Here is a 26,683-nt window from a genome sequence, read left to right on the forward strand (position 1 = left end):
CTAAAGTGCTGGGGTGGCAACATGCGCCTCGGGTGCCTGTCCCCCAACTAGAGCTACTGGTGACTCCTTCGTCACAGCTCGGGCAGGTGCTCTGGATGCACCATGTGCCCCTCCTCGACCTCTGCCCCGGTCCCAGACTCTCGCAGCTCTAGTAGGGAGTGCGGGTGTTTGATCGTCGGATCTAGCGGTGTGTGTCCTCACCATCTGTGTGAGAATAGAAAGTCAAAGGTTCAGTTTCTGGAAGTCGACCAATTCGCACGATAAGGAATCAAAGAAGTGAAGTTTTCCTAACAGTTCCATAGCCTCTCAAAGATAAGTACAGACGTCTCCATACCGACCCACAAGACTCTACTAACCTGTTTGTGACTCATAACACCTATGAACATAGAGCTCTGATACGAACTTGTCACGACCCCAATTTTCTTCTCTAGGATGTCGTGATGGCACTTCATCTCCAAAACTAGGTAAGCCTAACAAATAATAATAACTTGGCAATAAAAATTATCATAATACTAACACAAAGTTGAATAACTAATCTAACCTTCCGAAACAAAACAAAATCTCATCAATACACTCCCCAAAATCGGTGGAACTGAGTCATAAGTTCTATAAAATAAAACTAGAATATCTAACACATCACTGTCTGAAAGAATTATAACAAGGAGTAAAATAGGGAAGATGACTCTGAGGCCTGCGGACGCCGGGTGGGCATACCTTGAAGTCTCAGTAAGGCAGCTATAAATGATCTCTAACGACCGGCACGAGCAAACGTACTTGGATCTGCACAAAAATGTGTAGAAGCGTAGTATGAGTACACCATAATGGTACCCTATCAAGCCTAACCTCGGTAGAGTAGTGACGAGGCCAGGTCAAGACACCTACTAGGATATAAATAAGAAGTTTGGAAATGAAATAAGGATAAATAATGGAAAGCAAAGAAATAACTGATACAAAAAAAAATAATAACATGAACTAATACCGGAAGTTTAACATGGGAACACATAAAAGGAGCAGCTGAAGAGAACCAAAATGATCATAGACGGATAACAACTGCTAGAACCAAGAAGAACAAAACAGCAAGAACATTTCCGCCAAAAACTCCTTACAACATGAGATAAACAACAAAATAACACAACGAGGTACCGCCTCGTGTACAATAAGAAGCACCACCGAGGTACCGACTTGTACAAATCAAGAATCACAACCGAGGTACCGCCTCGTATTCATAACACAATCTCAATCATAATCTTTCCTTATACCGTCGCGTGAGCCTTACATTTGAAATAGGTTTTAAAAATAGTTTTTCCAAAATAGCTACACGTACTTTAGCCCACCTTATGATGTCGCATGGCTTCACGTAGTTCCCCTACAAGCAACACTCACATAAGTCCCACCTTATACCACCGCATGCACATCAACCCCAAGCATTATACCGTGGCATGCGCGTCAATATCACACGATAATAACAACTCGCACCGCAGGTGCCCATATATCAAAATTTGCCAACAATCCACAAGATCAGTATTTCCACAACAATAGCCCACGGGTCCACCACAACGGGTACAAGAATATCAACAACAATAATGAATGTAAAATGCTAAAAAGGAAGATGTTTCAACAATAAGAATTTTGCTTTAACGCGATAATAACGACTTTCACAACTTCAACACCAATAACTCAAAAATGAGGACAATGTATAACCACGATGTTAAATAAGAATAACTAACAATGGAAGAGATAACGTGTAGCAATGACTTCAAATAATAAAATCAATAATGAAAGAGATAACATGAAGAATAACTTCAAATAATGGTAATCAACAATGAAAGAGTTAACATGAACAATAACATCAATTAATGATAATCAACGATGAAAGAGATAACATGTATAATGACTTCAAATAATGACAATCAATAATGAAGAGATAGCATGTAACAATAAAAGATGCAACAAGTTCAACTAAATCATGAGGGCAATTTATCAAGTAGGAGGTAGAGTAAGTGTTAACGAAATCATTTAAGGAATGTAAAGATAGACTAACACAAGTAAGAACAGATTGACTAGGAGAATTTAGAACATGATATAGCATTTCAATTAAAGCATGAAAATAGTCTAAGTAGCCTAAACTGGTCAAATATCATGTACAACCCATGTACCCATTCGTCACCTTGTGTACATGATTTTCACTTAGCACAATTGAATCAAACATTACCAATCGTAAGGGGTAGTTCCCACACACGAAGTTAAGCAAGACACTTACCTCAACTAGGCCAAATTAACACTCGAAAATAGTTTTTCCCTTAAACTCTGCCTCCACACGGCTCAAATCTAACCAAAATCAACTTAATATCATCAAACAATGCTATGGAATTCAATTACAATAGATAAAGCTAAGATCTTTATATTTTTCTCCAAAACGTCAACAAAAATCAACCCGAGGCCCGCCCCCATCAAAAACCTGAGTCCAATGGTAGATTCCGTCTACCCATGACCCTACGAGTTCATATATGTGATTAGTTTCAAAATTCGAGTCCAAATCGACTCTCAAAACTAAATTTCTTATTTTTCAAAAACTTGACAAAGTTTCACAAATTTTCACTTTGATTCACATGTTTTGATGTTAAAATCTAAGATATGTTGATGGAATATGATTAGAAATAGATTATAATCACTTACCCAAGGTTTGTAGGTGAAAATCCCCTCCCCAAATCGCCTCCGACCGAGTATAGTGTTCCAAAATTAGAGAATGAGAGATAAACTCCCGACTTTCAGCCCTTACGTTCAGCTGTAGTTATCGCAATTGTGGCACTGAAGGTCTGGGAAGCTCTTCACAAATGCGAAGATGGGTTCGCAATTGCGAACCCTGCTGCTCTCGCAATTACGACAAATACCATCGCAAATGCGAACCTAGCCCAACTCAAAATTTCTTCGCAAATGCGACCAAGGCATCGCATTTGCGATACCTGTAGGTTCCCTGCTATGGTCGCAAATGCGACTCTAGTGTTCCCAATTGCGACACCAGAGGGAACCAGACACCAGTTCGGTCCAACACACTCCGGAACATGTCCGAATTTCATCCGAGCCCTCTAGGCTCCAAACTAAACATCCATACAAGTCTAAAAATATCATACGAACTCGCTCGCGCGATCAAAACACAAAAATAACATCTAAAACTATAAATTGAACACTAGAACGCATGAATTTCAAAGTAAAGTTCAAGAGTTTCTAAAATTACAACTAAACGTCCGAATCCTATCAAATCAACTCCATAGGACACCAAATTTTGCAGAAAAGTTCTAAATACTATAACGGACCTATTCCAAGTCCCAAAATCAAATTCCAAGCTCGATAGCTAAAAATCAACCTACGGTCAAATCTTTCAGCTTCAAATTGCCATTTTTTTGCAAATTAACACAAATCAACCTACGGACTTCCAAAATCAATTTCGGACATATGTCCAAGTCCAAAATCACGATAATAAGCTATCAGAGCAATAAAAACACAGTTCTGGGGATCATTTTCACAAAAGTCAAAGTTGGGTTAATATTTCTAATTTAAACTTCTAAGTAAAGAATCAAGGGTCCAAATCAACCGGAAAGCTTTTCGGGACGAAACTAACCAATCCCAAAATAATAAAATCATAAAAACGCATGTGTAAAGCATAAAAGGGGGTAACGGGGAGCAATTACATAAAATGACCGATCAGGTCGTTACAGAACGCTATAAACTAGGGTTTCATGATTCAACCTTTCAACCATTTTGAAATAAATGCCACAATGCGACTACTCATGATAAATAAGTTTGAGTTATTGTAGTTACCTTTGTGAATTTATTTTTCACAGAACCATAAGTTTGGAAAATTCGGTATTCTTAAACAACTTGAAAGATTTTAGAGATTTCAAAGACTGAACGATGTTAATACTAGTTTTTAGGAGTAATAATTAACTCAAAACTCCAAAAAAAATATGTTTCTTAGCAAACAAAATCGCAATCTCAATCTCTAACTTTATTCCAAACCTCAACTCAGAATTTCCTAATAATATGCTGACAGTCATTGTTTTTACCCATCCCAACTGTTGCAGCGAGTTGTACTTAGTGTTATGCATTTTATACCTTATCAATACCTTTTAGTAGATGCTCATAACTTTTCATACCGAGCTCCGATTGAGAACAGTTTGCAACATTGAAAACTAGACTCGAAGGGATACAATTTAGAATAAAAAATGACATAAAAGCTCTTTATAACTTGAGAATTATACTCGTCAAAGTCAAGTTAGGTGTGACATTGAACATCTTTTCCACTTAACATTTCTAACTTGTTCCAAACTATTTTCCCCACTTCTAAACATACTTAGTACGGTTCATATGTCCCACATATATTTTCATATTCGAATGATATTATTATTTTTATTAGCTCTCATTAGCATGAAATACCGTGTTTAGCGCTTGATAATCCTTTAATGGATATTAAATACTTGGAAACTTTTCGGAGCGCTACATTTATGTGATACTCTTTCCTCTTTAGCTAGTCCAAAATATAATATCTTTCTATATTTAGTATCTATTTAATTTTAGCAAGTTCATGTCACCTTTAATTATATGATTTATAACCATAAAAATATTTATGACTTGTTTAGACCATAAATTTTAAATATTTTTCCCCTTAATTATATGCTCATTCAAACACCATCACATAAATTGGGACAAAGAAAATAACACTTATAACTGAGATCTAAAACTAATAAAACTAAAGTGAAAGTGCTGAATGTTGAGATTATGGTATTCGAGTTGGTCAACTGGTACTAAAAAATTACTTTAATCCTTCATAATTTTATCAGTGTAATTTAACTTCTTACAATAAGTTACATACTATTAATTATAAGTTAAGAATACATTTATTTTTTATTACATGTAATCGTATAATATTTCTCACACCGTTAATACGCAAAAAAATCTACATTAAAAGAGTGAGAGGAACGTGTAACATAACCATTTTCTTTTACATTTTTACATATAAATATTTCTTTTATTTTTTTTATCCATAAGGGGAAAGGGAAGGAGAGATGGGGGAGGAGATGATCGAGTGGGCAGTGGCAGAGCCTCTTTATTTTAAAGGGTGTCAATTGATACCTCTTCAGTGAAAAATTATACTGTGTAGTTAGATAAAAAAAAATTATGTATATGTGTTGTTTTTTTAGTTCCCTCCGCATAGAAACTGAACTTTGAAGTAAGGGTGCTTAACGGGTGAATTGGGAGAATATTTACGCTAACAGTTTGGCTTATTGGTTATCGGTTTATAAATGTAGTAATTCGCTAGCTAACCAATAAGTCATTAGGCGGATTGCTATCGGAATAGCGATTATCGAGTATTTTATCGTATTAACTATTAAGAAAAAAATTGGAGTAAAGCATCATATCCGCTTTGTCTTTGCATTGATTCAGGATGAAGTCAATGAAGCCCTTTGTATTGAAAACTAAACAAACTGAATAAGACTAGAAAATAAAAATTGAACCCCAATAAAGGCGCTCTCCAAAGCTGAACTAAATGAGTAAGGCTAAAATTTCTTGACTTTGCTTTGTCTTTGTAAATCAAATTCATCCAAAGCTGGAGTGTGTAACGACCCGACCACTTGCTTTGAGAATTTGCACATCGCTTGGTGGTTTGAGAGCATGATTAGCTTCTTATGGTGTATTATGACTTGTGTGTATCGTCGGTTTTGGTTTTCAAGTGATTCAGAATTTATTTGGAAGAATGATTCTCAACTAGGAAGCTTTAAGTTGACAGAGTTGACCAAGTATGACTTTTGAGTAATTGACCTCGGACCAGAGTTTTGATAGTTCCGTTAGGTCCAGATGGTGATTTTGGACTTGGGGTTATACCTAGATTTGAATTTGGATATTTCTAGAAGGTTTCGACACTAATAGGCGCAAGTTAGAAATTTGAAGGTTTGGAATATTCATAAGTTTGACCGGGAGTTGACTTTAATGATATCGGGTTCCGATCGTGGTTCTGGGAATTTGAACTGGAATAGCTTCGTTATGCCATTTGGGACTTGTGCGCAAAATTTGAGTTCATTCCGAGTTAATTTGATATGGTTCGGCATGAGTTTCGGAAGTTGAAAGTTCAAAAGTTCATTAACTTTGATTTGAGGTGTGATTTGTCATTTTGATATTTTTATGTGTGATTTGAGGCCTCGAGTAGGTCTGTATTATGTTATGGGACTTTTTGATATATTCGGACGGGGTCCCGAGGGGCTCGGTTGAGTTTCGGATGCATTTCGGATCATTTCCATGTTCTTTGGCACTGCTGATTTTTGGTGTTTCAGACCTTCTTCGTGATTGGAAGATTGGGTCACGATTGCACAGTATTGTGGGAGACGGCCTTTTCCTTCATCGCGTTCCCGACGATATTATCGCATTCATGTACCTTTGTGAGGCCCGAGCATCACGTTCGCGTCCTTATGCTCGCGTTCGCATTGATTTGAGATGAGAAGCAGGGGACCGGGGAAAATGTCTTCGCGTTCGCGAAGTAGCAGATGAGTTTGCATAAGGTTGGAGCTTCTGTGTGTCGCGTTCGCGAGGCCTATGCCGCGAGCGCGTAGTGTTTTTGGAGGCAGTGGAGTTTTTGCTTAGCTATCGCGAAGGGCGTCCCGCTATTGCGAAGGTTATGTCTGTTCAGTGAATTATAAGAACTTTATTTCGGAGGTTTCGGCCATTTTAGCATATTTGGAGCTATGGAGCTCGGATTGAGATGATTTTTGAGGTGATTTTTACCATATGGATTAGGATAAGTGTTCTCTACTCAATTTTGATTATATTTTATGAATCTATCCTCGTTTTTGGTATTTGGTTGATGATTTGAAAAGAGAAATTGGGGGTTTTGTTTAAAATTTCATAAAGTGAAATTTAGAGTTTTGAGCATCGATTCGGAGTCGGATTTGCGTGAAACTAGTATGGTTGGACTCATTATTGAATGGATTATCGGATTTTGTTAATTTTGTTTGGTTATGAGGTGTGGGCCCGAATTTGACTTTTTAGTTGACTTTGGGCTTTTGATTAAAGATTCCACCTTTTATCAATTGGCTTTGATTCCTTTGGCATTCGTTGATGTTCTTGTGTTGCTTTTGGCTAGTTTCGAGCTGTTTAGAGGTCGGTAATCACGGGATAGCATTTTGGAGTATCGTTTGGCTTGCTCGATATTAGATTCGGCTTGTTCGAGGTAAGTAATACTTCTGAACTTAGTGCTGAGGGTATGAACCCCTGAATATACGTGTTATGTGTTTGGTGTTGAGGTGACGCACATGCTAAGTGACGGGCGTGTGGGCGTGCACCGTGGGAATTATGACTCTATTGATTCTGTGGGACTGTGTAGTGACCTAATCTTGTTTCTATCCATGAAATTTCTACGTGCTAGAGTAATCGAGCTGTGATCTATGTTAGAAACCATGTTTAGGCTATATGTTTATCCTGTTTGGACCCACTGAGGTCATTTCTGTTGTTGAGTTATTTGCTTAATGCAATTACATACTCAGTCATACTCATTCATTGCATATCATATCTCAGTCTTTGCTATTATTTGTTTCACATCATATTCTCATCGTTTGGGCTGATTGGCATGAGATTTGTGAGGCCGAGAGATTGGAGAGGATGATGACTTAGTAAGGTCGAGGGCCTGATTATTAGTGATATTTATGGGATCGGGCTGCATGCCGCAGCAGGCTTTATTAATTCATGCCATGATTGGCTTATATTAGCGCTTGGGCAGGATTCGCCCTTCCGGAGTCTGACTTACCAGTAGTGAGCACAGGTACCTACTAAGTTCGAGTGCAAGTGCCGAGCGCGAGTGCCGAGTGATTGTGAGGACTGGGTGACTATGAGTACTGAGTGACTATGAGGACTGAGTGACTGTGAGGACTGAGTGACTGTGAGGACTGAGTGACTGAGAGGACAGAGCGAATTGATACTCCGAGAGTATGCATATGGTTTTATCACTGCATCGCATTATAGTTGGCATACATACCTGACATGTAGGCATTGAGATGCATTTCCTCATGTTGTACGACATTCTGACATTCATGACTTCACATGAACATTGAATTGTAGGCATAGAGATGTACTTTCCTCATGCCATCTGATAATGAAACTTCCTATCTATTGTTGAAAGATTTTTGGAAAAAATCATTGTTTTCAGATTTACTCATATTTTGGTGATTTTGGTGAAAGATTTAGGTTTTACTGTTATACTTTAAGAGCATGCCTATTTTCCAGAACTGTGAACAAGCTGAGCATTATATCTTTGAGTTATTACTTGTACTTCTTTATTTATATTGTTACGAGTTGTTCCTAGCTTCTGGTGTTGGACTCTGGCCGTTGTCCAAGCTCGTCACTACTTTCAACCTAAGGTTAATTTTGTTACTTATTGAGTATATGGGGTCGGTTGTACTCATACTACACTTCTGTACCTTGCGTGCAGATTTGGATGATGATGTTGCTGTGTATGGCGGGAGCTGGCCTTGAAGATGTACCTGCGTTCTGGTCGTAGTTGTCTCTTGTTCTTGGTAGCTTTAGAATTATTAATCTGTTCATGTATATTTCCAAATAGATGGTGTATTTATTTCATACCAGCTTTGTAAACTCTAAATTTTAGAAGCTCATGATTTGTACTACCAGTCCTTGGGAAGTGTATAAAAGTTCAGTTATTTCATCGTTTATTTTCTCAGTAAATCTCATTGAATTGAATTGTTGTTAATTGGCTTACCTAGCGGGTTAGGTTAGGTGCCATCACGACTAGTTGGATTTTGGGTCGTGACAAGTTAGTGTTAGAGCTCTAGGTTCATAGGTACGAAAAGTCATGAGCAAGTGTCTAGTATAGTCTTGAGGATCGGTATGATGACGTCCATACCTATCTTTGAGAGGCTACAGGGCATTTAGGATAAACTACCTATCTTTCTTTACTTATCGTGCGTCATTGATTCAGCTTAAACCGTATCTTCTTGAATTCCTTCCACTTACCCGTATGCGCGTGTGAGCGCTTGGTATCAACTATACATCGTCAGCTTGTGGATTCCATGGATGAGGTGCAAGATGTGTTTTTTATGTTTTGGTGATGGGCTAGTCTGGAGGACTTGAGGCCCAGTTTGGACCGCAACTTAGGCTCGGTAGTTTCAGTTGTGTGAGCATGTGCTTTTGAACTTCTATGTCCGGTAGTGTCCCTATGAGTGAAATTTATGGCTAGGTGAGTGGTTGGATGACTATGTGATGAGTATGACGTAATTGTGGTATGCGTTCAGATGGTTTGGATGTGGCGAGAAGAGTTTGCGCGGGATGTGGAAAGGACTATTAAATGCTCAATTTCTATGGATGTGTTGTATAGCCTCAAGTTATGATCGTGTTGAGGGATCTTTCATGTTTTCCGGTTATGGGACGAAGTAGATTCGCATGTCTTGTGGATGAGTTCCGACTCAAGAAGATTAAGTGACTGTGCAGTAATTGTGGCTGTGAAAGGGTATAAGGAGATGTCAGTTTGAGGCTAAGCAGGTGGGTGATCAACTGCGGGGTAATCTACAAATGTGTGATCCTTATGATGTTATGTGGAGAGTTTCCTTCAACAAGTGGGTTATATGTGTTGCGATTTGAGTTTGGATCGGTGGTGAAAGTTCACCTGACCGTCACGAGGATGAATGCAAGCTTAGCAGATTATTTGAGGCACTATATGGTTTGTGTTAAAAGCTCATGACTTGTACTAGCAGTCCTTGGGAAGTGTATAAAAATTCAGTTATCTCATCGTTTATTTTCTCAGTAAATCTTATTGAATTGGATTGTTGTTAACTGGCTTGCCTAGCGAGTTAGGTTAGGTGTCATCACGACTAGTTGGATTTTGGGTCGTGACAGAGTGGGTGTAGTATTTGGACAACGAGATTATCAACCACTTTTAGCTTAAAATCATATACTTGTATTGACGACAAAATAGTTAAAAGAAAACAATTAACCACCCATATTATTCACTAAAAATGGATTGGACAATGAACTTTTAAATAACGGGTCAAATATGGATAAGAACCAAATTATCCATTTATAATGGGTTTAAATTTTACATTTGTAAAGCCTCAAGTTGGGGGTTACTCAAGTTTGGGAGACTAGAAATTCTCCCAAAAGTGATCAATTTAAGAAGTCATGGACCCATATTATTCGCTGGTTAACCCTTTATTTAGCCGTATTAAATATGGGTCGGGTCGGATAATTTATCCATTTTTTATTACCCACTTTCGATCCGCTCCATATCCGACCCAACCCACCCGTTTACTACCCCTACTAATTGTATATATGGAAGTACCATACTCGCAGTATTACTCTGCCTCAACTAGCTTAAATCCAATTTTACATCAAGGTCTACATATGTTACCAGATCATGACGTGTTCCATATACCTTGGACCGACCAATGAATATTACTTAATATACATAAGGATAAAAGTATAAGTATAAAAAATTTTAACGGGTTAACGATTTATCTAATAAGGAAATTGAGTAATTCGCCCCAAATTGTTAAGCCGTTAATTATAAAATTTTAATCCGTTCACCAACCATTACCCCGATGCCCCAATACCAATAGAACAATAAGCTATTTTTACGATTTACCGTTCGATTTTGAACCGCCCTACTTTGAACTTTTGAAGCACGATGGTGTTTAAAGTGCAACTGAAGTTGTAGTACGAGGGTGTTTAAAGTAACTTGCCCATAATTTTGTCCCTTGAACGGTTCAACCTGTGAACCAAACTGAAAGCTATCTCATACATTTCACTTCACGACACTCTGTCTGTAGTATCTATCGCTAAGAGCTGCTGCTACTGCCACTCTTCTTCTCTATCAATTTCCACCTATCTTTGTTCTCCAGATTTTCCTCCACCCAAACTGAGTATTCTATGTGTCTATTCTTTAATGGGTGTTCTATTTTCTTGATTTTTTTGTAGTAATTTTAGCTACTAAATTACCCAAAGAATGGTAATTTAATACTTTTGGGTCTATCCCAATTCCCTCTTTTTTATGGTTAAGAGGAATATAATTTTATTTTGGCTCTGTTATTTATATTCCTGTTAACATTTTTATGGATTGAGTTTTGAAACATAAATTTTGCATGTTGCTAAATGGGAAGTGTTGTTTCAAAATCAGATTATATGTATTAGTTTGGATTAATTAGCTAATGATTTTGTTCTTTCTTTTTGATAATGTAATTAGCTAATGACTTTGACTTGGTTCTTATTTTGTGAAGGTTTCTTCTGATGTTTATGGGGTAGCTTGAGTTAGGATGGCTTTCTTCGTTCCGATGAATGTATGTCCATTCACCATTTCAAGCTCTATTAAGAAGATTCAAAACACTAACGAATGTAAGAAATTGCATGTTTTATCTCTTATAACAAGTTTAAGTTCTTTGCACAGATACTGCATATATTTTTTACACTCTTAGGTTAACTTGACCTATAACAATAGGTAACTCTAGGTAGCATGTTATATATACACTGTCATGACAATGTTTGAATCCTTTAACAAATAGTAATGGGCGATAATATGAGAACCTAGTACATATTTTCTTTAAGTTCCAGTTTTCTCTGTACAACAGGAACCCCCACCCCAGGAGCTGGTCCATCTGGTCGAAAGTAAGACAGTGTAATCCAATTGTCTTTGGTCATTTCTTATTATGTAATGCATGTCTTACTTGTAATTGCATGACTAGTATTCCTTTTGCACATATTCTCAGTCTTTGATCTGATTTAGTCTGTGACCATTTTCTTTGACTACAACAATTCAATGGTTATTAGACTATCGTTGGCTGAGGAATAGATAGCTTACCTAGAGGAATAAGGTATTAGACTTGTTTTGCGAGTGAAGGACTGGCAACGTAAGTTGGGGTTGGAGAGACATAGGATAAGCAAAACTAAGGAAGAAAATTTTGTTAACAAATAGATGATAATATTACCAAGACGTTTGTTCTGCAAACATGCTGAGAAGCTTTGTATAGAGCACCTTGATATAAATGCTGTGCCAAGATAAATTGCTTTCAAAAACATTAATTAGATATTGCCTACAACTTGAAAGTCAAAAGGCAGAGCTCACCAGGGGATCTATCCTCCTTCCTTGTTTCTTATTATATCCAAAAGAGAACAGCTAAGTGTGTCTTAGCTTTATTTTTAGGTTTACTTGTCTCTTTCTTTGAGGTTGTTTCGATGTCTAGTCAGATTTTTCTTCTTCGTCGTCTTATATTGTGCTGTGTCCTTGACATCTATAGACCTCACATGAGTATTTTATCTACGTAATATCGTGATTGAATCGTTCCTGATTCTTGACAATTTTCTTTTCCTGGTTGCAATTCTTTTCAACAAAACAGATAAACTACAATCAAAGAGTGCTGGTATATTATCAACTAAAGAAGAAGCAACTCGGCGCCAGCTTCTTGTTAGTCCTTTGGTTACACTTATAGCATTCAACTGCGGCTTAACGGTGCTACCAGCACGCGCAGAGGATGAAGAGTTTCAAGACAAGGATGAAGGTGTGGCTGGGGCTATTAAGTCCTTGTTTGATCCAAATGAGAAAACAAAGTCAGGAAAAGTCTTACCAAAGGATTACTTGAAATCTGCAAGAGAGGTGGTGAAAACATTGCGTGAATCCGTAAAGGAAGACCCGAACGACATGTCTAAGTTTAGACGAACTGCTGATGCAGCAAAGGAATCCATCAGGGAATACCTTGGTGGATGGAGAGGACAAAAATCAGTAGTCAGTGAGGTAATCCTTTTTCAACAAACAAAAAGTAGAATGTTATTGCACTGTAGCTCATTGAAAAGTTTTAGTACTTCGTGCAATATTATGGATTCATTGTTTCCAAATATATACAGAAATTTTGGAAACTATTCCTGTTGGCTAAGGAAGAGGCTTGCATAACATAATAACTTCAAATTTCAATTTCGTAGTTGGTATAATTCGTCAACAGTGCAAAGTTCATTTCTTGTTTCTAGAGCACCTTTTAGATCTCTATGCAAAACAAATTAAAGTCAGAGTAACTCCAAAATTTACCTTGCATAATGTCTTGAAATGAAATTATTTCTTCTCAAACATCTTCCTGTACGGTTTTTAAAAATTCTGCTGTTCAGTAAATGGTTCTCGGACTTCTTTAGCTAGCAGAGCTAGAAAGATTTCTAGTGGCTGTTTCCTCATTTTAGAGTCACGTTGTTGGCGCCAAAAACTATTGTAGTGTGGGAGCGTGCTCTTCCAATTCAATATGCATTTGAGTTTGACAGTGCTAGAGCATAGATTGCTGAAAAGAAGACAGAAGAAATCTGGTTGTTGATGATTTCAAATATGATAGGAAATAAGAAAATGCCACTTATAATGGGTTAGGCAGGAGAAAAAGTGGCCCAATATCAATTCATTTGGAGTTCACTCAAAATGATCCTAATGAATAAAGCAAATCTTCTAAGATAACCATTTCCTCTTAGGTTCGTTTTGGTTGGGAAGCAAGTTATCCGAGGATTAATTATCCTAGGATTAGTTATTTCTGCCTTCCTTAATCAATAACTCATTAGTTGCAATAGCTTTAGCGTTTGTGCAAATCAACTGTCTGAAAGAAGTCGTTAACATCTTGTGATATAACCTTATCAATTAGTAAAAATCCTTTACTTTCATGGACACAGTCATTCCAAAGAATGGTTGCTCCCCATCTACTGCGGCTGCTGGCATGGAGTTAGCTGGTGCCTAAGTTGCTCGGACTCTTCACTTTCGGTGCCGCACCTGTGTCGACACGACATGGGTGTGTGATCCGTACTGGATTTGGTCAACCGACTTTGGGTTTTTTACCAAAATCGACGGAGAATTCGGGGCACATACAATGATTTTTTAAATTAAAAAAAAAACGCTAGAGTGAAATCGGAGAAAATAGAATACCTTGTAGATAAAAATTTATATGTGAGTCTAATTCCTTTTATCTCCTTCCCGGATTCTCCTCTTGATCAATATTTTCTCCTTCTCGGAATACCTTGTAAGTTTTTCATATAATGTCTCATAATTTAGACATATTTTTATAACTCTATTTTTAGATATTTGAATAGCTCTGACCTAGATTTTTGTATTTAGGAGCAAACTGAACCTCTTTCTTGTACTCTCTGCATCTTCTTGATGCCTTTAATGCAACATCTTACTTCATAAAAAAAAAGATATTTGAATAGCCGAATCACCACACCGTACCTGTATGTGGATCCGTACCCCCGAATCTTAAAATTTAGATCATGAAAGATCCGACCTCTAAATCTGCACCTGTATCGGACACCGCACCCGAGTCCGAGCAACTTAGGCTGGGGCTTCTTCCTCGAGTCTTTGTCATGACCGCACTTGTCTACACCGAGCTGAAGACTCCACATGATATATAATTCTTGACATGCTGATGATTTTATCAATTTACTCTGGCATGCAAAATACTAAAAGTTACTAAAGTTTAGGGGGGGTTATACTCCTGTAGTAGAAACATAAATATTTGAGAGTTAAAACACATCCATGTCCTCCCCAGTTTTGTTGCATCTGGTCGTTGTTTTGACTTAGTACTGTACTTGCAGGACTCATATGTTATGCTAGAGAAAGCTATTAGATCTTTGGCCAGCTTTTATTCAAAGGCAGGCCCATCTGCTCCACTTCCAGAAGAGATAAAGCTAGAGATCTTAGATGATCTGAATAAAGCAGAAGAAGCATTGTAACATGGGATATATTCAAGGTGCACGCAAGCTGACTCGGACGGACACCACTGTTTAAAAAAATTACATTCTAAAATGGTTCTTGATTTACATATTAAAAGAGGTTAATGTGTTATAGTATCTTCAGTTGCACGATTGTCACGAGTGAACACTCCTTTCTTTTTCAGTGAGATGTGAGAACATGCTTGAAGTATTTTTTGTTGCATTTTTTTTTTCTTCTTTCCATCAGCCCTGTCGCAATGGTATTTTGTTTGATGTTGGTGACCAAATCATCTGTTCCAAGTGTGACCTAAATATTGTGACAAATAGACACTAGACAAAGAAAGGAATATTATCTGAATACAATAAAAGGTTCCTCAATTCAAAGGTTTCATTTTGGTGTAACCATGAATGCATGTTATGCAACTACTTTCAAAGAACTCTGATATAAAATATATTCTGTAATATGCAATGTTAAAGGTGAGTAATCCAGTCACCGCTCAATTTATTGAAGCCCTTCACCGAAGCAAGTAGACCAAGTCATGGCACGTCGACAGTCTTAAATAATATTTGCTCGAACAATAAAGTCACCAATGCTCTAAGCTCCTGCTTTGCAAGAATCGAAGGCTTCAACTGCTTGCACCTCGACTTCTTGATCACACCAGCGGCAACTATTACCATTACGCCTGTATCCCCCCCCCCCCCCCCACACACACACACACACACGAAGTCCATGTTCTATTATACCAAAACCACTACGTTCAAGCATCCGAGACAACACAATCCACATCCCATTGTATCTGTTCTTCATTTTGTTATTACTATCAAGGAACAAAGAGAGTATACATCGCCATGCTGACTGTAGTTTCTCGCACACTGTATGAAGCACTCACATTTTGATCAAAGCCAAAATCAAAATTATGAAAATGCAGAACATATGAAAAGCTCAAAGTTGCATGCAACCACAAAATACAGAAAAAATTTGCTTGTACTTGGCATAGGGTCAAGTTACATCTCATGTTTTGCTGGAATAGATTGCTCCTACATTCCAGAGAGAGAGAGACCTTTTATTGTGCTCACTCATATATCCTCTTAAAATATCACCCTTGTAATAGGCAACTTAAAAGAACAGAAGCAATCTTTCTTCACGAAAGTACAAATGACCTCTGGTAATAAAAAAGATTACAACCAAACAAAAGCATAATGCCTCCATCACCAGTCAAACCTCCAACATTTCATACATAAAAACTGAAATACTGAAAGTAGCTGCCTGCATTCGTCTTGTAGCATTTGTAGATATCAAAATAATATCTGGAAAGAGCTAGAGAAACATCTGATGTATCTTGATCCACTTCTTCTGCCACAGGGTTATAGTAATCATGATATACCTTGCAGAATAGCAGTGCAGCAAACTACAGCAAGGGATAAATACTAAGTAATAAGCAGAACATCATTTCCCTGCACAAGGATTATCCATACGAACAATTGCCAACTCATTTGTATATATTGAAATGCTAAAACACCAACCTTCACTCAAAGAATGTGAATCTTTGCGGAAATAGATATTTCACGATCGGGACAAAACCCCTTTTGAGCTGCACCGATAAATAGGAGGCAATTGAGGTTCGGAAAAAAGAAATCAAAGTAAATTTGCCATTCATTCATCATCATCTTGTGTGTCTATTCGACATGTATGTCTACCAGGTTCATGTTTGAATATAAAAGGACTTTTGGTTGATGTGTCAAATGCTGGTGGTTTTTTTTTTCATTTTTTTTATTTATTGCTGGTGGTTGATGTAATGAAAGGAGTTCTAGTGAATCTAAGCAGTGAAGAAATGGTAACTTGAAGAAAGGAAAAAGATATATACACAATTAAAGCCCATGATTTTGTTGGATTACAAGTAGTACCACAAACTTAAAGAGAAATTAAAACTGAGCAACCCTAAACAATAACCTCAATGATACTGACACATTATAAGCTGTTTTAAAAACTTAAAAGGAAAGGAAAATAACCCAACCTGGGCACACTTCCACCACGACGCAAGTCATATTCAGTTGCTTGCCGAAGAGCTCTAGCAAACGCCTTGAAAGTTGCCTCAATGATGTGATGAGAATTTTTTCCAGCAAGCTGTGACCAGACAAATTCAACATCTTAGTATGCAAGAGTATAAAACCAGAGTAAAGATCAAATAAGGGCAGAAAAATAAGTCACAAAAAAAAACGAAAAGCCCCCCCCCCCCCCTCCCCAAAAAAATAAAATAAACAACCCTCTGAAGAGGTCATCAAAGGATTTACCTGCCGAATATGGAGCGTCATTCCAGAAGTGTTGACTAAAGACTGAAAGAAGTGTTCCACCAGCTAAAAATAACAATGTCATTCAAATCAGCAGATCCAAAGAATAGATATAGAAATGAGCGAAAACTTACACAGCTTAAACAATTAATGTTTTATGGCCAGGAGAGCATAAAATTTCTTTCTTTTCTTAGGCATAATAACAAACTAACAATTAGTTGTAAAAGTACTTGCCATGTACACATGATGTTGACACATGCTCTATCTTGGACATTTTGACCTGACATACTTATCAACAGTAAAATTATTACTCCCTCTGTTCCAGTTTATGTGAACCTATTTCCTTTTTGGTCCGTTCCAAAAAGAATGACCCCTTTCTAAATTTGGTAACAATTTACCTTAAAATTACAATTCTACCCTTAATGAGAAGCTTTTATAACCACATAAATACTCTGGGCCCCTTTTTGACTTGTTTAGGACCACAAATTATAAAAGTCTTTATTTTTTCTTAAACTACGTGCCCAGTCAAACAGGTTCACATAAATTGGAACGGAGGGAGTACTTAATATTTATACCATCCCAAAATTCAACATTCATACATTAAACAACAACAACAACAACAACCCAGTAAAATCCCACCAGTGGGGTCTGGGGAGGGTAGAGTGTACGCAGACCTTACCCCTACCCCGGAGGGTAGAGAGGCTGTTTCCGGTCATACAATCTGAACGTATGATGGTTCTCCTATGAAAAACCTAGTACACAAACTAAATTTTGTTATATACATTAATAGATGAATGAAAAGGTTCTAGCATCAGATTTGATCAAAAACATATCTGATTAACCAAATTCAAACAGGCGGTAGCAATTGGAGAAAACCTATCTGATACTGGAGATAAAGAAAATCTTCCATCTTCTATACTAGAAACAAATGTTCATTCACAATTGAAGTCAAACGATGCAGGAACTTGGAGACACTGACCCTGTTCATAGTAGAACAAGAAGATTAGACAGACCTGAGTGTCATAAGTTCCAACTCTCTGAGTAGGTATTTGTAAATCATAGCCCAAATATGGCCTTCCTGATAAATCCTGTATAAATTAAACATCAAACAGTTAATATACATGCAGATCATGATCATAAAAAGATAGATATGATTTTATTTGATAAATCATGACATTCTATTAACATGTCACCAGGTTGGTGTGGCTGTTTCAAAATGATACTATATAGATATGCATTATACCCCAAAAATTTAACCAACTATTTATACAAACAGGAATTTCCTCTTTATATCATAAGTACAACCAAAACAAGAGTTTTTTCAATTTTGTACAAATTCAAAGTCCTATAGTTTGCCGAGGGTCTATGGGAAACAGCCTCTCTACTCCATCGGGGTAGGGTAAGGTCTGCGTACACACTACCCTCCCCAGACCCCTCACCTGTGGGATTTTACTAGGTGGTTGTTTTTGTTGTTGTTGTCAAAGTCCTATAGTTTCTTTCCCTCCATAAGAACCAAAACACAATGGGGCTGTTTTCAACTTCTTTTTTGTAGCATCCTGTCTGCTTAAAAAGATCAATATCTAAAACCAAAGACAATACTTGTTCCTACACAAGAGCAAATATTCTTCTTTTCTAATCAGTGAATAATCGTATAACAATAAGGAAAAATAGAAGAGTTTATGAGGTACTTTTGTGGTTTCAAGAAACCACATTCCAGGTGAAAGAAAGTATAGACCTTGTTTTGTGGAAGTATGTACAAATTCTGACTAGATAAATAAGCAGGGCTGTCTATTAGTTATTATTGTGATGGTGCAAAAGGCTGATAATCTACACACTTCAGACAGAGAATATCTGACAAAAATAGTGTTCCCATAAGGTTATCACTTACCAGTGAAACATGAATCAGTGCTTCATCTAATGGAGCTGAAAAGTCACCAAATCGATTGATTCCCTTTCTATCGCCAAGTGCTTGCAACAATGCCTAGATAATCAAAAACTAGAAGTCACCCAAAAGTAGAAGTCAAGGCTCTAAAGAGAAAAAACTAAGGAATGCCAACACAATGAGGAGTGACTCAAGCAAGTAAAAGAGTCTCTATGTCAAAACGAGATGTCGCAACCACTTTCAGATATAAACTGAGTAAAGAGACCGACACATGGAAAGAACACACGAGATTCTGAATATACTTCTGAATTACTTAATTATAAGCTCCCTGAAAACTCACAGTTCCAATGGCAAGTGCAACATCTTCATTTGTGTGGTGGTCATCAATGTGAATATCCCCAGTTGCTTTTACATGCACATCGAACAATCCATGTGAAGCGAGTTGCTAAGGAATATAAACAAGGTTTAGTACCAGCACAATACCAGAAGCAGCGCATATGTAAATCAGCAACTGAACTTAGAAGTAGAAACCAAATAGCTGCTCATCCACATCCAGCAATATAAATTAGGTTGTAAACTTCAGGAAAAAAAAATATCATAAAAAGTAGAAAATGTAACATGCAATTGAAGGAGAGGACAATACTTCTTTTTTTACGACGGTGGTGTTTAAGCTAACTTGTGCACACCTCAACTATTCCATCAGATACCTACCACCTCCTACCAGCAGGGGAACCGGGTAACTCGGCCCACCAAGGCTTAGGCTACGAAGAAATCACCTAGGTTTTTTTTGCCTCCGTTGGGATTTGAACCTAAGACCTCATGATTCTCCCCAACCTCATTGACCACTAGGCCGAACCCTTGATATAGAATAGGGGAACAAATTCAACAAGTTTCATATTTTTACCAAAAAGAAAAGGAAATACAGGAGTAGTCCAACAATCCTTATTGTTCAGGCTGTTTTACCTTTATCCGGGGATATGTTCAAGTATAACACATCAGGATACAGGATATTCAAGAAATTAAGCATGTTCTACCTCTAAAAGCTTAAACGGTTAGACATGAGAAATTATATTTTAAGCCTGCAATACGCCCTCATGTTCCGACCTTTTTTCCCTATGTATAATATTTTCTATTGAAGGATGGTGAGAGACTTGAATTTGATACCTTGTTAAATGTGTGCCCCACCATGGAACACTTCTGCTATTTATTTATTACTCAGTCCATCCCATTTTATGTGGCATGCTATTAGTTTTAGTCTATCCAAAAAAAGAATGACACTTTCCTGAGATGATTTTTAGCTACGCATTTGTCTGGCTTATTTTGGATCACAAGTTTCAAAAGGCTTTCTTTCTTTCTTAAACTCCATAGGCAATCTAACACCGTCCCGTAAAATGAGAAGAAGAGTAAGTATTACTAACTAACAGGTGAAAACTCATAAATTTTTTATTTTTATTTTGACAATACTCATAAAAAAACTAACAGGTGAAAAGAAATCTTTTTCAGCAGAAGATATAGTAGTACTTACATCCAACATGTGATCAAGAAATGGGATCCCAGTATTATTCTCCGCAACACCTGTTCCATCCAAGTTTATCTTCACATACACATTTGTCTCTTTCGTAGCCCTCTTCACTTCCCCAATACGACCTATCAAAAACCCCAATAAATACATCAAAATAGACTTCACCGCAATCCCATACTAGTTAAGAGTAAGTTATATGAACTCTATTCAGCACATTCCTTTACAAAGCTATCAAAATCTAGAATTTACGCTATAGGCTATGCTTTGACAGTGATTTTTTTACACCACCAATGTAGTTTAACCTGTGATAGTATGTTACTCACCATTGTTACTAGATTATCAGTTAATGCTTATTAAACAATTTACTTGTATTTACCTCATAATTGACCGGATTGTGTAAATATTGTTTACATCGTCCGTGAAATGGAACTTAAACTCTTAGTGAAAAAAGTGTAAACCCAACTTCCGAAATTAAAAAAAAAAACACTAAAAAATCAACCCACTAAGCCTCAATCCCAAGCTAGTAAAAGTCATCTATATGAATTCACTGTATCCATTATGCTCTATTCAAGTCCATTTCATTAATAAAAAATAAAAATAAAAAGAAGAAGAACCTATTTGAGAAAAGAAATGAAACCCATTATTGGGTAGGGAAAATGGAGTTACCTGTTTCAGAGGAAGTTATCGAAGACCCATTATCAAAAGCGTGAGGAATCGTTGTTTGAGCTGCCATTGAAGTAGTCGCTAGTTTGTGGTGTAGTCCAGTGAAAATATGTGATTTTTGGTGATAATTATTTGTGGAGAAAAGAAGGGTTTGTGAAACCCTAGTTCTTAAATTGAGAAGGGAAGGTAGTGATGAAGAAGAAGAGTTGAAGAGACGATGAGAAATTGATAGCTCCATATGTGAGTGTGAGAGAGACGATTGTGAGCTACTATTTGTTTGACCAAGGAACAAAGGAGGAGTGACAACCAGAAACGACGCCGTTGACGTTCTTTTTTGTTTTTGACTTTTCCAAATATCAATTACATGATCAAGTCACTTAAATTAATAGTAATAATTAAGTAATTGCTAATGAGTAATAATTGAATCTTCGAAAACTAATATGATAACTAAGGGTGTGTTTGGTACGAAGGAAAATATTTTTCGGAAACTATTTTCCAATTTTTTCATGTTTGGTTGGCTAAAATGTTTTGGAAAATATTTTGCTTATGAACTCATTTTCCTCCCATTATTTTCCTCCAATGGGAGGAAAATGTTTTCCTTATCAAGAGAAGGGAAAATATTTTCCAAAACTCATTCTCAACCTTCGCTAACCTCACCAACCTACCCCACCCCCTCTCTCCAAAAAAGTTTTTTTTTTTTTTGAAATTTCAATTTTTTCGTTACCACCCACCCTACTACCCCTCCACCCCACCCCACCCTCCCCCCGCAAAAAAAATTTCTTTTTTTTTTACCTTTTTTATTATTGCATTTTTAAATTTCTATTTTTTCGTTTTTGTGCACCACCCGCTCCCCAACTGCGTCCCCCTCCCTTACCCCCCCCCCCCCCTCACATACAAACAACTAAAAAAAAAATTACGTTTTTTTTTTTGTAATTTCAAATTCTGTTTTGTTCGTTTACCCCCCCCCCCCCCTCCGAAAAAAAAATTAATATATTTTTCATTTTTAGTTTATTGGTTTAAAGGTCCAAAATTTTACAAGTTCCAAAGTTATGAGTTCGGAGGTTTATGTGTTTGGAAGTTTACGGGTTTAGAAATATAAAGTTTACGGGTTAGAAATTTCGTGGTTTCGAAAGTATATGAAAAATGTGGGTTCGGAAGGTTGTTGGTTTGAAAGTTTATAGCTTCATGTTTATTATATCTAAATTATTTATGAATACTCTTGAGAAGTCATTTTCCTTAATTTGCGTACCAAACACCGAAAAATAAATAGGATTACTACTTGTTTTCCAAGAAAACATTTTCTTGGAAAATATTTTTCATGGAAAATATTTTCCGTTATACCAAACCACCCTAAGTTATAATAGGTTATGATGCATCTAAATTTTTTTTATGTGTACGGGTGATTTTTTTTTTCTTCTTCTCTTTATTTGGAATTAGATGTTCAACTCTATCTTGATGAATTCTGGAAAACAGAAAAAGTTCTAAGAAAATAGGAGGACAGGAACGATTAACTAAACCATAACTAAACCACCAACTAACCACTAGAAATACTAATTTACCTCAAAATTTCATAATAAAGGACGATACTCAACATAAGACTATACTAACAAAAGAATACTCATGACACTACATTATTGACTATGGAGCGACTCTAAGAGTTCAATGAAAAGACCATAACAATAAATAAAATCTCTGCCTACGCGAACAAGTGCGAGGCTCACCAAGAATTCTCAACCTGTGTGCTCTAATTAACGAAATCCTCGCCTGCGTCAACTGCTGTCTCTGTAAAAAAATTAGCGGGGAATGAGTCGCTAGCTCAGTGAGTAATAACACTTAACCACAACGTTTTTATTGGGGACAAGTCAGAAAACATGCTAGTATATCAAACAGAAAATAACATAAAAATGCCCTTTCAGAAACAATAAATAATTTTCAGTCTCGTCATGCTTTTCTTGTAGTATAATACAATTAACAGTTCGGTAATAAGCTCGGTAACCACTGTTTCTAATATCAATATTCACATTTGGGAGGTTTCAGAAAAGGATCATGTAATCTGTATCACTGTGTGGACCCCTTCATAAAAGGAGTCAAGTATAACTGTAGGTCCCTACTCGAGGGAAAACTGTAACTGTATGCTAGTTCTACCTTCCCACTAGCGAGGGCTATAACTGTAATTGGTAATCGGTAATCTGTAAATACAAGGTGCACCAGGTCTAACGAACCCGCCGTTAGCTACGGGATCCTTCAAAGTCTCCTCCCATTTATACTCTTTCTTGTAAATAGTAAATACTCGTACAAAAGCATTTTCAAAATAATAAAGGGCATATCATTCCTTATCAAATCTTGTAATTTTATTTCAGTAACAGCAATCTTGTCTCAAGTAACGGTAAAACATATCTAGTAACAGTGAGAATACTTCAAATAACTGTAACATCTAAAGTAACGGTAAAACATACCTAGTAACAGTGAAAATATTTTGATTAATCGGTAAACATCTCAAGTAAACTATTCGGTATCATATCAAGTAAAGGACTTGTCCCACATGCAATTTTTAAAGCATCGGTAATACATTTATTTTCAAAATCATATATAAACCATGCAGGTTATGAAAACACAAATTGTGGTAAGATTACTACTCACAGTACTCGTGTCGAAATACCAAGCGTGCCAACTCGGGCAGTCCATACGACTTCCTCGATCAATCTATATTATGACAAACACGAGTCTAAGTGTCAACTTCGTGAAGTACCAAATCTCCTCGTGGTTCCATTCGTAATAAGCTTAGTTAGGCTACCAGTGAACTTATCAAATACTTCTTTGTAATTCTTTCTTCCCAGTTCATGAAACGTTCATCAATTAATCAATTTTATGATGATAATAAAATAATTCATGTCTAATGATATTCATTATAATTAAATACCAACATTAATCCTAGTATCACAATTTAACTCAAGTCAATGATTATGTATATAATATTACTAGTTAAAAGTAAAACTAAGAATACAATGTTACCTCTTTCTCTTATTCACTGTGTGAGTTTTGTTTCTGCGTATACCTACACTGAATCGAGGTGAAATTCCTCTTCTCGTTCCATTGTAAAACTTTCTGCCTGAGGAATCCATTCTCTCTTAAATTTTCTTGCAATGCTTTCTGCATATGATGGTAAATATTTCTTTTGCAGAGGCTTTGTGGCTCCTTCTCGGTTTTTTTTTTTTTTCAGATTCTTTATATTTGGGAAAAAGTTTCTCTACTAACCTAGTTCATGTTATCCATACTGATGNATTTTAAGGTTGATAGTCTCTTCGCCGACTGCCTGGGCCCTCGAATCGTCCTCTCCCCGGACGCTATGTGATGATCCGGAGGCCTGATCAGTGTTGAGCGCCATCCGGGAATCGGCATCTATCGGGTTTTCGAGCCCGGACATTCCATTGTTTCCTGTCTGCTGTTCAAGTTCGTTGTTGATTGATTGTACCATTCTATGAGTTGGTAATTTGAATGTAAGATGGACTCTTTTGCAAAGAACCAGTGTATTGTGATGCGTCAAAAAAGAGTATCAAAGAGCTCACTAATATCCTTAGCCCCACGGTGGGCGCCAAACTGTTTACCCTGGAATCCGGATAACAATTGAATTTATATGGGGTTTTAAGGATCCGTGAACTAAAAGATACAAAAGGTTTGGATTGAGGAAAATAAAAGATAAAGACTCAACAATTGCTGCTAAAGTAAATAATCGCAGAATATAATATTGCTTAGAACAATTGTGCTTGATAGCGTACAAGAATTGAGAGAGATGGTACCGTAGTGTAATGGTTTCCCCTCCCCTCTTTATGGGGTCTTCTCCCCTTTTATACATTCTGATTAGGGGTAAAAATAAGGTAGGTAAATTAATTACATCGTGGATCCCTGTAATTACGCCTTAATGGCCTGAAGTGGTTGAGAAAATCACGTTTGGGCGAGATATCCGGCGACGCTTGGTTATTCGTTACGAGTCCGGCTTCCGACCTTGTGTGTTTCTCCATCCGGTGGTGACTCATATCGAGCTCTGCAACGGTCTCGAAATGACTCGACCTCGGTTGTTGACGTGGCCGTCGTTCTACCTTGCATCCAGGTCGGGTTCGATGGCCCCGACTTGTCCCGGACCGGACCCAACCCGGTCGGGCTCAAGCAAAAAGGGTATCACCCAATACAGATAGTCCCCTCGTTTATTAGAGAGTAATGATAATAAACGATATGATCGGTGACGTGATGCCCGTGACGTATGGCCATACGCCAGCTGAAAAAGCCATCGAGTACTCTGACCACGTCTGCTGCAGGCATTTAATGCTTCTCTTAATTATCTGTCGCTTCGTGTCTGTAACTTCGCATTTAATGGTAGTCCTTTATGTTTTTCGAAGTAGTCTCCGAGTGAATGTATTCGAACTCAAGTGAACTTCGACCTTTGGGTTTTCTCAAGGCAGTCCCCGAGTGAGTTGATTCGAGCTCGGGTAAAAAATCAAACCTTACATTTTTCAATATAGTCCTCGAACGAGTTTATTCGAGCTCGGGTGAAGTCTAACCCTTAGGTTTTTTTTCGAAGCAGTCCCCGAGTGAGTTTGGTCGAGCTCGGGTGTAGTTCAAACCTTAGTCCCCGAGTGAGTGTATTCGAACTCGGGCAAAATTCAAACCTTAGATTTTCACAAGATAGTCCCCGAGTGAGTGGAATCGAACTCGGGCAGAAAATCCAAACCTTAGGTTTTTACAAGATAGTCCCCGAGTGAGTGGAATCGAACTCGGGCAGAAATCCAAACCTCAGGGTTTTACAAGACAGTCCCCGAGTGAGTGCATTTGAACTCGGGGAAGATTCAACCCTTAGGTCTTTTCAAGGTAGTCCCCGAGTGAGTGTATTTGAACTCGGGGAAGATTCAAACCTTAGGTTTTTACAAGATAGTCCCCGAGTGAGTGGATTCGAACTCGGGCACAATTTGACCTTTAGGTTTTGTATCGATTTTACGCCTTTTTCTTAAGGTCTTACAAATTCGAGTATACTTCGCCATTAGTGAAGTCGATGATGAGGCCGGTATTACCTCTTTTGAGATTTTATGAATTTGGACCCGCCTTCTCGAGGACTTATGGTTAAAATAATGCCTTATCGAGGCCTTACGAATTTCGAACTCACCTTTGAGGTCTTACAGTTTTATGTGTCGCCTTATTAAGGTCTTATGAGCTTGGACTTGCCTTCTTGAGGTCTTATAGTTTAAGTGTTGCCTCATTGAGGTCTTATGAGTCCGAGTATGCCTCAATGAGGTCTTATGTGCCTAAAGGAGGTCTTATGTGATCGAATATGCCTCGAGGAGGACTTATGAGATCGAATATGCCTCGAGGAGGTCTTATGAGATCGAATATGAGATCGAATATGCCTCGAGGAGGTCTTATGTTCGAATGTGCCTCGAGGAGGTCTTATGTTCGAATGTGCCTCGAGGAGGTCTTATGTGATCGAATATGCCTCGAGGAGGACTTATGAGATCGAATATGCCTCGAGGAGGTCTTATGAGATCGAATATGAGATCGAATATGCCTCGAGGAGGTCTTATGTTCGAATGTGCCTCGAGGAGGTCTTATGTTCGAATGTGCCTCGA

General features: G+C 37.5%; 2 protein-coding genes across 4 annotated transcripts; one reads left to right on the forward strand and one right to left on the reverse strand.

Moving 5' to 3' along the window:
* The first annotated feature begins 10,734 nt into the window (after positions 1-10,734).
* On the forward strand, positions 10,735-15,103 carry LOC109209536 (photosystem II D1 precursor processing protein PSB27-H2, chloroplastic). 2 transcript variants are annotated; one of them, XM_019372824.1, is made up of 4 exons: positions 10,735-10,999; positions 11,268-11,382; positions 12,381-12,775; positions 14,596-15,103. In XM_019372824.1, the coding sequence occupies exons 2-4, from the start codon at positions 11,304-11,306 to the stop codon at positions 14,731-14,733; spliced, it is 612 nt and encodes a 203-aa protein (XP_019228369.1). In that variant the 5' UTR covers positions 10,735-10,999; positions 11,268-11,303; the 3' UTR covers positions 14,734-15,103. The 2 variants fall into 2 exon arrangements, with proteins under 2 accessions (XP_019228369.1, XP_019228370.1); XM_019372825.1 differs by having other exon boundaries at positions 10,735-10,913.
* Positions 15,104-15,661: 558 nt separating this feature from the next.
* Positions 15,662-21,360, reverse strand: LOC109209537 (imidazoleglycerol-phosphate dehydratase). 2 transcript variants are annotated; one of them, XM_019372827.1, is made up of 9 exons: positions 21,072-21,360; positions 20,409-20,530; positions 19,224-19,328; positions 18,890-18,982; positions 18,015-18,089; positions 17,005-17,067; positions 16,728-16,837; positions 16,237-16,304; positions 15,662-16,066 (listed from the first exon to the last, which is right to left on the reverse strand). In XM_019372827.1, exons 1-8 carry the CDS (start codon positions 21,304-21,306, stop codon positions 16,277-16,279), a joined length of 831 nt encoding a protein of 276 aa, XP_019228372.1. In that variant the 5' UTR covers positions 21,307-21,360; the 3' UTR covers positions 15,662-16,066; positions 16,237-16,276. The 2 variants fall into 2 exon arrangements, with proteins under 2 accessions (XP_019228372.1, XP_019228371.1); XM_019372826.1 differs by having other exon boundaries at positions 15,662-16,121.
* Between the last annotated feature and the right edge of the window lie 5,323 nt (positions 21,361-26,683).

Source organism: Nicotiana attenuata, unplaced genomic scaffold (assembly GCF_001879085.1).
Source record: "Nicotiana attenuata strain UT unplaced genomic scaffold, NIATTr2, whole genome shotgun sequence".
Lineage (NCBI taxonomy): Eukaryota > Viridiplantae > Streptophyta > Magnoliopsida > Solanales > Solanaceae > Nicotiana > Nicotiana attenuata.

Bases quoted from the DNA above. Each gene is read 5' to 3' on its own strand.
- LOC109209536 (XM_019372824.1), top strand. From the start codon at position 11,304: ATGGCTTTCTTCGTTCCGATGAATGTATGTCCATTCACCATTTCAAGC. The intron at 11,383-12,380 runs GTAAGAAATTGC...TCAACAAAACAG, and splicing joins GATTCAAAACACTAACGAAT to ATAAACTACAATCAAAGAGT. The intron at 12,776-14,595 runs GTAATCCTTTTT...CTGTACTTGCAG, and splicing joins AAAAATCAGTAGTCAGTGAG to GACTCATATGTTATGCTAGA.
- LOC109209537 (XM_019372827.1), bottom strand. From the start codon at position 21,306: ATGGAGCTATCAATTTCTCATCGTCTCTTCAACTCTTCTTCTTCATCA. The intron at 20,531-21,071 runs GTAACTCCATTT...GGTTTTTGATAG, and splicing joins GATAACTTCCTCTGAAACAG to GTCGTATTGGGGAAGTGAAG. The intron at 18,090-18,889 runs GTAAGTGATAAC...TAATTTATACAG, and splicing joins CACTGATTCATGTTTCACTG to GATTTATCAGGAAGGCCATA.